At 35.5% G+C, this 13,037-nt stretch overlaps 1 protein-coding gene across 1 annotated transcript; it reads right to left on the reverse strand.

Annotated features, from left to right (window-relative positions):
* Positions 1-6,814: 6,814 nt before the first annotated feature.
* On the reverse strand, positions 6,815-8,548 carry LOC309495195 (GTPase IMAP family member 7-like). The gene is made up of 2 exons (XM_082164829.1): positions 8,474-8,548; positions 6,815-8,248 (listed from the first exon to the last, which is right to left on the reverse strand). The coding sequence occupies exons 1-2, from the start codon at positions 8,490-8,492 to the stop codon at positions 7,134-7,136; spliced, it is 1,134 nt and encodes a 377-aa protein (XP_082020955.1). The 5' UTR covers positions 8,493-8,548; the 3' UTR covers positions 6,815-7,133.
* Between the last annotated feature and the right edge of the window lie 4,489 nt (positions 8,549-13,037).

Below are 13,037 nucleotides of genomic sequence, written 5' to 3' on the forward strand. Positions count from 1 at the left end.
CTCAGATCTACAGGGAGAGACTCGTCCCAGATACATCACTACAAAACATCAGTTCCAACTAATTACTGATGATTGCAATAACGGATAATGATTTAATTATACAGAGAATTAGATATTTATATCTTCTGAGTGAATTACAAGGGCAGTTTGCCTGTGCAAAACTCACCAGCACGGCAATAGAGTACAGTGGGTGGTTGCTAGGGCGTTGCTATAGAGTGTTTACGTTAGTAAACTGTCAAGACACATTGCTATGCAGTTGCTAGTGTGTTGTGGGTTGGTGTTGCCATACAATTATTTACCAGTTCAAAGTCAATATCACAACTTTTTTTTAATTATATGCTCTGGTCCATTTTGAGATTTTGGTCTACTTTGCTTCCATTACATGTCTTCTATCAAACCAGTGACAAGAACATCAAACTAGACATTTAAGTGTTTATTTTATTGCACTTTATCCATTTGCGCCTGTAGATTTCAATTACAATACATTTCTTTAAAGTTTTTCCCACCACTTCAGCATCACTTATAAACACCAAACTTTACAGTTTTATTCCTGTCTATAGTCTGAAGGTTTTTACCGAAGGTGTTTCTTCATATATGATTCTCGCTGATTTATAGAACATTTTATTCCTAAAAACTTGCCGAAAATGTGTTTTTCTGGCGATTGACGGTATCTTCTGATTTATGGAGTGATAAAAAGAGATATCAAAAATCCCTTCAGTAAAAACCTTTATCTCTTATATGTCAACAAAATCAAACAAGAATTTTGAATCTGGCTTTATCCAATGTTCAGATTAATCTTCTGGAAATATAAGGAAATATCAGCAAATGAGTGCATGTTCAAATAGATAATGCCTCATTTGCATATTTAAACAACATTTCAGAAAAGTTCAGTTACAAAACAATTGTCTTAATATGTACAGTGATTACTCAAGTGGGACAATTATGATGAGATCTATTAATTAAAAATGTTGACCTTATTCACCGGTAGTGTCAAGTGATTTACAGTGAAATACAAAAACAAAAGACAACTCAAATTGGTTAATTTCCAATTCCAAATTTTTCAACTTAAAAACTTCACTTGTTGCCTTAAATCAGCTTGGCTGTACAAGTCTTTTCAACTTGAATTATAATAAAATGAATAATAAAATTTTTTTTTTTTTAAATCAAGCTGTATCTCATATAACATTTTTTAAAAGTTGAAATTGCTTAACATTTAAGTGCTGTTCGGGCATTTTTGACCAATTTTTTTTTTGTTGCAAGTTTGACTTCATCGGAATGGTACGAAACTTGTTAAAGTTTTTGGCACTTGTATATATAATGTATTTATATAAATATATGTACATATAAATAGTCACACTTGTTCGTGGTCAAAAATGGATCACATTTTTTGAGATATCAACCCTAAAATATGGAACACAACTTGGCTTTGATTTTCTTGGATAATATATTTCATATAAAATTTGATAATGATTATTTTTGTGCATTTTTCATAACAATAAATGTTTTTTTCCCCCAAACTTTTTTCACTTCAGCAATAATCTGTCAAGTGTTATATAGTACAATCTTTTCATAGAAATTAAAAAATAAATTCGCTCATTTTTGATCGACACGCAAGTTATTTTGATTAGTAAAATCAAAATTGAATTTATTTTATTAATGTAAAAATGTAAATTGCCGTGACTTACTGATCATATAATTTGATGCACTATCTGAAATTTCACTGGATTGACTGAAACATTCTTTTTTTGATGGTTAAAATAATTGTAAAGATTTGCATATTGTTGTTGGTTAAGTGGAAGTTGATGATTATTAAAGCATTTAAACTGTAGTACTTGCTGTACAACCTTTCAGCGTCTGTCATCTCAGCAGCCGCCCATAACAATGGCATTTATTAGCAGTAAATACCTGATTTTGAAGAATGCGGAGTGGCCTGATGTGTGTTAGAGGTGAAAGTGTGTATAACGCCAATAACAACAAGTTATCAGCACAGAACGACGATGTGTGTGTAGATGTGTGTTTGCGTGTAGATGTGTGTTTGCGCATTGTGAAAGCGTGTATTTATCAGCAGTGATGTTTTATGATGGAGGGTGGAAGTCCCGTCCTTTAAACCGCAGAGACTTATCAGCCGCCAACATCTTGTCAGTTCACTTCACTTTTAGTGTAAGCAAATTCTGAAATGCACCTACACCTGCTGATCAGACAGGACCGATCAATCACTTTGCCTTTGTTCATGTGGCTTGAGCTATGTGTCATTCCACACATATTTCTAACACTTTACTCTAGAATTGCAGTGTAAAAATGCCAGCCTCGCCCTTCACCTCTGCAGAAGGTCAAACGCATATCAAGGTATAAAAGGTACAAAAACTGGGGCGGATGTACCCATTCAAAAGGTACTAATATGTACAATTTAAGTACTAATGTGTACCTTTTAGGTACTAATATGCACCCTTTAGGGGTAGATAAGGTACAAAAGGTGAATCTTTTGAAAGGGCACCTGAGTGAGAGACGAGGGAGAATCTCACGAAACCTGTCAAGAACGTGCTCAAATTCAACATAAAATGAACAGGACATATAAGAGATTACATTTTGCATGAAGAAAATTAGGACCATTTAGGTTTTTTGCATGCTGCCATTATTTTTTACGATAATAAAGGACATTTAAACCCCAGATTGTCATTATTTTAAAGCAAGAAAACCTATAATTCTTAAGTTTTAAGAAAAGCTGTAAATAATTGTAATGTTTTTAGAAAAACTGTAGAAAGTGCTGGTAGTATGTTTTGTGCTGCCCTTCATTTTTGCTGATAAAGAACATATTGTTATAATCATAACTGAGAATAATGGGAAAACATATTTCATGCATTATAATCAATAAAATTGTTTTATTACAGTTTGCTTATAAAAATGTCACAATATGCACAAAAATAAACTTGTTAAAAAGGTATAATTTGTGAACTACTTACTTACTTAACTTGAACTGACAATGTAAAGTACATTTACAGCATTAATCTAGTTAATACTAACAGTTCTTCAAAATCCAAAGTAAACATTAGTTAATGCACTGTGAACTAACATCCACAAACAATGAACAATTGTAGCTATTTTTAGAAAACCAACATTAACAAAGATTAATAAATGCAGTAAAAATATGTACATTGTTAGCAAATGAGACCTTATTTGTTTCCTTATGTAAAATATGATTTGTGTCTCGAGGTGAAATTCACCAGTGAGGTGTGGAATCTGTACTGATGAGAGACACATTCATGCATGAAAGGCTCAGAAAAGTGAGGGTTTACAATCTTTTCAGTCGTGCATGCTGGGAATTCTGACCTTTAAAGTTGGCATGAACTGTCACAAGTGAATAAGTAGATCAACTCTTGTAGTAAATTACAAAAGTAGTACAAGGATGCGTGCGTAGGCGAGTCTCATGAAACCGGTCAAGAACATCTTCAGCTCACACTGTATTTCACCTCAAATTCAAATGAAAGAAAAATACATTATATTTAGCTTAAAAGAGAGTCGGGGGCCTACTGTAATTTTATTTAAATTGTCAACATTCTTTTATGTAGCTAATGAAAATTTATTTATGCTGATTTGTTCATTAAATTGCTTTATAACTGTAAAAAAAAAACACACAAAAAAAACATAAAAAAATGTAAAATAAATATACAATATATGAATGTATTATAAACAAACAAACAAATAAGGCAGTATAATAAATATTACGTATGGTACAACATTACAATTTAAATAATTGTGCATTACAGTCATGAGAATTTGATGGTAAAATGTGCTTAAAATGTCATGGAAATAATGTCACAATAAAATATTTAATGGTCCTAAAATGATCTTCATTTTCTTTATGCAAAACATACTTTTTTTTAAGTTTAGGGTGAAAATGAGCTGAATAGCCTATGTTCTTTACAGGTAATAATTGCCCAAGTAAAAGCAAAACTACTCAATTTTATCATCAAATTTGACAATTGAATGAAACTGGAATTTGGTTTCGTGTGAATTTAAGTGTCTGAGTAAATGCAGTTTCAAACGAATTTTCATTTGCATAAGTGCTCTTTACGAAGCCGTTTCTCATGAAAACTGGCAAATTGGCTTAGCCTACATAATAACAGAAAGGCATTATGGCGTGAAACGTGTCATTTTCTCCTTTACATTAAAAAACAAACAAACATGCGAACATGGTAGGTGAATAATTAATTAGACCTTCTTATGAAGGAGAATGCCGAGATATCTCACCGAACACTAGAGGACGCCATTGTCGAATATTCCTCACATCTTCACTGAACACGATGCCGTTTCCCGGAGTTGTTTCTCCCCCTTGAGACTTTTGAAGCTGCAACTCGCCCACAGTGCATTTGTTTACAATTTTTCGCGTAGATCTTCGTACAGAATCTCCAGGTGCTTTGCCTCCCATGAGGCTCAGAGAGAGTTAATATGATTAAATGTACTGCCATATATTACAGTACACATAGGCCTACACAGTAGCCTATACGCTAAAAGAGCAACTAGGGCTGGGTGATATGGCAAAAAAACAACAACAAAAAACAACAACTCATATCTCCGTACTTTCTTTTGTTTTTGTTTTATAGCATATAGCAATATAGCATACGGTATGTATATCTCAGCATTTTCTTTTCTTCTGTATTTATATAGGCCTATATATATATATATATATATATATATATATATATATATATATATATATATATATATATATATATATATATATATGTTATTTCACATCCTGCCCAATGTTGTCCTTCAAACAATGCTTACACTGAAGGCTATGAAAACAAATGGAGTGAATGTAACCATGTAGGCCAGGGATGGGCATCTTCGGTCCTGTAGGGCCACTGTCCTGCAGGGTTAGCTCTAACCCTAATCAAACACACCTGGACAAGCTAAACAATGTCTTCAGGATTACAGGCAGGTGAGTATTTATCAGGGTTGGAGCTAAACTCTGTAGAAAAAAAAAAAAAAAGAAAGAAAAAAAACCTAGCATGATGAAAAACAAAGTGAATTTGCCTTTTAGGCTGAGCGTCTCCTTACACTCACTGGAAGCAGACTGTGTTTTACAGACTCTCTGATGGTAAAGAATGGAGAGGAGATCTTTGGCAACATGAGCATGAAACCTAATGTCAAAAATAGCGTAAGCCCTGCTGCATTTTAATATTCTAAAAACTCCACTTTTAGAATAGAATTTCACATGAATGTGTAGAAAAATCTATAAATCTGTATTGTATTACAATAATATAAAAGTTGATTGGGTTCCAAAAATTGGGCTATATAGGGTTTTGGTTTGGTAAGATTCTTTTATTTTTAAAGGGACAGTTCACCCAAAAAATGTAATGTTGCTACAATTCTGCGAATCTATACATGGACCACATTCCTGTTCATTACAGTAGCACCTCACTGCAGTACACGAGATCCAGGGGGCGGAGTTGGATCCAGATATAAGGGGTGGAGATTGGTAGGTTTAGGGGTAGGTTTAGGGATCAGGGGGTGGAGATGGGTAGGTTTAGGTATATGTAAGGTGGGAGGAGTTGGATCTGGATTAAAGGTTGTGTGTGACGTTTTTACATATTCTTTTACAGAATATTGTCTGTATGATTTTGAGGTATTGATCCTTTTTTAATTGACTTTGTGTGTGTGTGTGTGTGTAATGTGCCAGAGGGGACTAAACATGGGAGATATTTGTGCTTTTTTCCATCTTGTGTGCAACATTTTCCTAATTTTAGGTGCTCCTTCTTGGATGGATCCATTGACTTTATATATAATACTGTGAAGCTGCTTTGATACAATCTGTATTGTGTACTGTTTTTTGGAAATAAAACCAAATTGAAATGGCATAGTTTGTTCACTGATCAAATGCAAATTGACTTCACAATAACCTGCTACATAACTACAGCCTTAGTTTACTTAAAGGATACATGATGACTTGTTAATGCTTTAAGTGATCAGTTATATTTTTTATTTAGTGCTTTGTGATTACATTGTATTGAAAGTTCTAGCAAATCAATCATTGAAGTTATTCAAACTTGCCAGATGTTTAGAAACCTGGTGCATGTGTGATTGTGTACAAACTTACTATGAAATTAGATTAAACTGAGGCTTTTCTGAAATCAGTTTGGCACCACCTGCTCATTCTCTATTGTTCATTGCACATTTACACTATTATTGAGATTAACATTTTTATAAATGAATATTGTTATAAATTAACATTTATAAATGCTTATGAATATCTAGATGGGCTGTTGTGGCAAAAATTAATTAAACAATCATCAACTGCGTAAGAGACACTCTGAGATTCAAATGATCATTAAAAAGTATTTTATTCTTGCAAGAAGGCCCAGTTGAGACACAGAAGTCACCAGTACAGTCTGTGAAACAAGTGTGACGACGAGAGGGAGGGCAGAGGAGCCTTTATACTGCTTTCAACGTCTTCTGCTTACAGGTCCTTATCTAAACAAGGGAAGGTTTCTCTGCTAGTCATCTAATCCTGCTGAGTTTATTCTTACAAACTCACAAGTTCTAAATTGGACAGCCTCTGACCCTAGGGGTCAGAGCCCCTTTTCAATCTGCCTCCTCCTGATGTCTCACCTGTTTCCCAGTGTTTAAAAACACACACACATTAGTCATATGTTGGCAGACCACGTACAGTCCAGCAAGGATCATTTCAATGTCTTACTGAAATAAATGAAAATCAATGAAAATCAAAAATTCCATTACAGGGCCTAGAAATGTAAGAAAAGCCTTAGTGGCAATTCACTTATATTTATATCTTAGGGTTTTATTGCAACTCTGGTCTTATTGTCTAATTGATGTACAGTATGTTCTACCCTGATAAGACAATCCATTTTTTATTTTGCTTTTAAAGATATTACAGAGCATAAACAACTTGATGTGCTCCTGTATCTTTGAACTCTTCAAATAAATGTGAATAATAATCATGAATGTTGATTGTAAGGAATGTTTCTTCTAAAAGTTTATGACACCACACAAATCTTGAGAAATACAACACAGTTGAAGCATGCATTCAGTAGAATATTTACAATCACATTTGTTAAACCTATAATATAGGCTAAAATTGAAAATTAAATGATTATCTGAGTAAAGCTTTTTTATGAAATTACACAATTGTTATTTTTTCTGACACTTTCCTTTACCATTTTTTCAATTTCAGCCCTTGTCAGCCTTTTCTGCTCTTCCAGCTGATGACTTTTTGCTTTATATCTCGTTGATATTTCTTGCTTCTCTTTTTCAAGCCTCTGCATCTCCATCTCCAATCTGCGTCTATGCTGTGCCTCTTCGTTTTTTCTCTTCAACTCCTCGCTCTCCATGTGACGCTGATGCTTTCGCTCCTCTTCTTTCTGTTTTTGCCTTTCTAGATCCATCATTCTCTGATGCTCTGCAGCCTGGACACTTAATGCTGTCTGTATTCTTTCTTCTTCTTGCCAACTCATGCGTTCTATAATTTCCATTTGATGTAGCATAGTAAATACGCTTAACTTTTGGCGCTCCTCCTCCTCTTCTCTCATTTTGATCAATCTGTGAAGCTCAGCCTCTATGGCTTCCTTCTCCCTCCTAGCAGCGTCAGCTTCCCACCGTAGCTCAGCCTCTCTTGTCTTATATTGCTGTAGTAGCTGGTATGTTGTGTTTGTATAGCATCCACCACCATTGCACTGTACCATGTCTTGTATATTTCCCAGGAGTTTGGTCACTTGTGAATAGCTTTTATCTCTATTGTTGAAAACTTGGCATCTGCCATCACATTTGGCAATTAAGGCTTTGAGATCTTCTGTGGCCCCTTTCAAAAAGTCATCAAAAGTTTCATCCTCCAGGTTGTCTCCCTTTGTGAACAGAATCATTGTATATTTCGTAGCTCCTTCCCCAAAGATCTCCTGTATCTGCTGCACTGATTTCTTCTCTTCAGCTGTGAAGCGGTTGCCAATCGCCAAGATGAGTAGAAAGACGTGGGGTCCTGGGTATGACATGTCGATGCACTTCACGGTCTCCTGCGTGATCTCAGCCTCAGAGAGCTCTGTGTCGCACCAGCCAGGGGTGTCCACAACTGTGATTGATATGCTTTTGAAAAGAGTGGTAGCCAGACGGCACTGCTTAGTCACGGACTTGGAGCTCGCTGCTTTGTGAAATACATCTTTTCCAAGTATAGTGTTACCGGTAGAACTTTTCCCAACGCCTGTTTTGCCAATTAGGACAATCCTAATTTCTTCCGCTATATAGATGAAGAAAGAAAGAAAAATAGCAGTGCTGAGAAATAAAACAAAAAAACTATTGTTGCTAAACATTTAATGGACTAGATATTTATTAAAGAGAATATAACATTACAATATTAAAATAACAGATTATCAGTGTGAGCCATTAATGGATTAGATCCTAAATTAGATCCATCAAACTGGAAACTTAGCTTCTGAAAAATTAATAAAAATCTGTTACAGACCTGTGACTTCTGCACTCATTTTGTCTTAGTTTATCAGAGACCTAGAATGAGAGAGTCTTTAGACGAGACACTACAAGAGAGTTTATAAGGGCTTTCTTGTTCCAGCCCATTTTACATCTTGACAGTTTGACAAATTATTGTCTCAAATAGATGACAAGATGAGGCTGCAAGTTTTTTAAGTTTTTTATTGGCAATAATCCTTTTATGATGTTATTATATCTTGTCCAGTGTTACATGCACGCACTTGATTGTCTTTCCACCTGATTTGCAGTAAAGAAGGAGTGACGTTAGATTTATTGCCCACGTTTAAATCAGTGTGATGTTCTTTCTTGCATTTAACAGGTCTGAAGAGTTATCAGGATCAAATCTCATCTGATCTATCTGTAGGGTATCTGTAGGATATCTCATGTAGTTTTGTTCAATAAAAGCTTTAGTGGAATATTCATAATAAAAATGCAGAAAGATTTGTGTATAAACATTACATATTGATTATAAAAACAAGTACCATAAAACAAAGTCTGTGTGTATATTTGAATGATTGCATTGACCTAGTTAGTGTTGAATGTGTTTGATCCTGAGTGTTCACATATGTGTTGGGGTAACAGTGTTTGTGATCAACAGAAATAAAAAAGAAATAAACAAAACATTTCTGAAAACAGATATTTACAATGAAATCAAAGTCTTATTACTGCTTTGTGTGCCTATATTACTGTATGTGAGTGTGCCTATATGCATTTATTTGAACATTTCTATATATACTGTACATTTATCATGTGCAAGATGATGATGCATCAGCCAATGTGTTAGTAAGGGTATATACTGTATATGTATGGGTAAGGGTGTACATTTGGGTAAACGCAATAAGGAAGCCCCTACCAGCACCCTCTTAGAAGAAAAGGTTAGAAGAAACAGCACATGAACAAACTTAATCACTAGAACCTCTTAAAGGAGAACTCCGGTGAATTTTTAAGTTAATCTTGATCGTTTTACCTTTGTGAGTACTGTCTATAGAAAAAAAAACGAACCGGATCGGTGCTTGCAACACGGAGCTGTTACAGTTAATGCCCAGAGCTCCCATTCAGCTAAAACGGCAGTTATGGGGGCATTAACCTAAAGAGTGTCTTTGTGCCTCTTAACAGACACAAAATGCAATTAAAATGTCTGTCCAACATGACCAGGGCCCTTACATGACAACAAGATGCGTTTAGCAACTTAGCCATTGTTTAAACTCACCTAAATAGTGTTTTAGACGGCTAGCTGTAGTCTCGCGCTGAAGTCCCGTGGGAACTCAGTTGTAGCCGGAAAAAGTGCGCGTGATTTTTTTTCCCCAAACCACTTCAGCGGAAAGGGCCCTGTTCATGTTGGACAGACATTTTAATTGCATTTTGTGTCTGTTAAGAGGCACAAAGACACTCTTTAGGTTAATGCCCCCATAACTGCCGTTTTAGCTTACTCACAAAGGTAAAACGATCAAGATTAACTTAAAAATTCACCGGAGTTCTCCTTTAAACATGAAAGTATTAGTCGTTTAAAACATTTTTCTTTATATGGAAACTTTTTTTGCATTAAGGGTTCTTATACCTCATTGAAACATTTGTTTGTGTTATTTCATGAGTAATTTTTTGGCAATAATTTACGGTGGCCGAGAGAGCTCAACTTGAAGAAAACACATGCAAATAGAAAAACACCTGCAAATTAAGAAAACATCTTCATCAGTTTCACAACACATGTGTGCTCCAAATACTCACAACACAACCAAATACAGAAACGCGCTGCAAAAGTTCACAACACAACCAAATACAGAAACGCGCTGCAAATAGGACAGAACACAACGGAAATGTTTCCGGGGAACCCAATAAGTGACGGACCCGGCTGGGACGTTTTTTATTGCTCGTGAGCATTACCAGAGCCCGTCTACGGAGAGCCTTGGCACTTCCTATTAGCCCCATTGTATCGATCTTGGTTGCAGTTCCATTAGAATTCCACTGGAGGTGATCGCGGGCGAGTGCAGACTGAATGGGAGTCTATGGGGCTAGACGGCTAAATTTGTCTCTTTCACCCGATTGCCGTTGAGAAATCTCAGATTTTATTGTAGGTTTTGCAAGTTCAACATGGGTTATAGGTCGAAAGTTGAATGAACGAGTACTTATTTCTTTTCGATTTCTTACAGTTTGAGTTGTTGTTGCCCATAACACGCTAGCATTCTGCTAATGACGTCAGCATTCTGACGTCATTGACATTTTAAAAGACTTTTTAAACCAAATAAGTGACTCTAAAAAATCTAACACCCAGCAATGTGTCATTTCTTTGCATCTCCTTTCGAATACAACATTCAAATTACTAGACAAAAAATTATATCCTGAGAAAAGTGGATTTTGAGGGTTTTTCGCCATAGACCTCCATTCATTCTGCACTCGCCTGCGAGCGCCCCCGCATGGACAGAGACGTGTTACTGCAGCCAGTCCAGAAACCGGAAGTAAGCAGAGAGTGCCAATTCTCTTCCTATTAGACATTCTCTGGCATTACCTATGCCCTAACGTTACTCCCTTAAAAGGGCAGACGGCAGAGCCCTTGACGTGGGCACTTTGGAGGGAGCGGGGCACTTGTGTGCCATTATGTAGCCGTTTGGAACGGACTTGATGAAGGGAGCAACGAAAGCCAATGTAATTTCCTCATTATTTTCTCCTGGGATGTTCCCATGACAACGCAGCGTCGTCTCATATTTGGACCTCTTATATAGCCTACTGTCTATGATTTGGACCCTTCATTCTAACATTTCTTATGAAACTTATTTTAACATAACATGAATGTGTACAATGTAACTGATGTCTTTCCCTCATGTTCTTTTTCTCTATCTTTTTTTTCTTTAATTTATTTTAGTCTTCAGCTTGTTCTTTTCTGATTAGTATTCTTATGACATTGAACATATTACAAATGCATTTTGTATATTGTATACAAAGTTGTATGTCATAAACGTGTAATCTCTGTACGTTTTGCAACAAAAATAAAATAATAAATTAAATTAAATTAAAGTAGACAGCTCCGTAAGCACGTCCCAGCCGGGTCCGTCACTTATTGGCTTCCCCGGAAACATTTCCGTTGTGTTCTGTACTATTTGCAGCGCGTTTCTGTATTTGGTTGTGTTGTGAACTTTTGCAGCGCGTTTCTGTATTTGGTTGTGTTGTGAGTATTTGGAGCACACATGTGTTGTGAAACTGATGAAGATGTTTTCTTAATTTGCAGGTGTTTTTCTATTTGCATGTGTTTTCTTCAGTTGCAGCGCGTTGAGCTCTCTCGGCCACCGTAGGGTTCTTGCATTTGGTTGCAAAGTTCATTAAATGACAATGCATCTAAGATCTGAAGAGTTATCAGGATCCTTTTTTTTTTTTTTTTTTTTTTTTTTGGTTGATAACATATTTTATAATGGCTGTAGAAGAGATAGAGGACATTTAATAAAACGTCAATTCGCCCCACACACTTTTTCATTGGCCCTTTTCAAGTCTGTTCATGAAGAGTTCTTTTATGGGGCAATTTGCATGTATAAATAAGATTTAAAATTCTAAGAGACAAGATAGTATCTATGTGACCTGCACAAAATGGTGTAAAATTAACAGCAAATACTGGCAATTTTGGTTGCCAGTAAGCTTGTAAATTTTACAAGAGTACTGTAAATCAGCACACATCACATGAATGAGTTAAAGAACTTCAATGCATCAGCAACTACACAGTCACTGCTTTAAATAAAGCAACATGCAGCATATCATCAGTGTTTCTCTGCTCATCCAGCACTGAAGCACAGGCTCTTCAGCACAACGGTGACACACAAATAGATAACAGATCACACTAACAGATCTCCACTATATCATTATGTGCAAAAACACATAAAATCACATAAAGTAATTCACATAATTTTACTTTTTTTTTTTTTTTTGTAAATTTGACTTAGATTTTACAGTAAACAACTGACTTCAGACACAGCCTCAGATGAAATCAACTGAAGAGAAAAGAAGACATTAAATCTGTGAAGATCTCAGCAGAGGAGGATTAAACAACTCCACAAACAGCATTACCAGCTTCACTTATTACTAACCAGACTGACTTTATCAGTCAGACTGATATTTCATAATCAGAAGGTATTTTTGAGAATTGATTTCTTTATTTTGTAGTCACCATGATGGTGATCAGTGTTGGCTTTAGTTGGGCTCTTGCCCTTGACATTTGCACAATAGTTATAGCAAAAATGGCAAGAGAAAGGTGATCTGGTGCTTATGGCTGTGTATTGATGATCTCATCAATAGAGCTTATAAATAAGTAGAAACTTTCATCCAGATTTTAATCTCTTCTGTAGTAATCATAAGAGTCTTTCCATATGATAGATTATTAAAATCCTGTGATTTCACATGAGGATGTGTAAAACGTGAATTTTCCAACAGCATTGATATAATTTGAACAATTTAAAGGGATACTTCAGGATTTAGCATTAAGCTTTGTATTAGTAGAAAACCTGTAGTATTTACGAATTACCGTGCTTTATACCCTCATATCCCCCTGAGATGAGAGATTT

The sequence above is a fragment of the Leuciscus leuciscus genome (genome assembly GCF_965113295.1).
Source record: "Leuciscus leuciscus genome assembly, chromosome: 1".
In the NCBI taxonomy this organism is placed as follows: domain Eukaryota; kingdom Metazoa; phylum Chordata; class Actinopteri; order Cypriniformes; family Leuciscidae; genus Leuciscus; species Leuciscus leuciscus.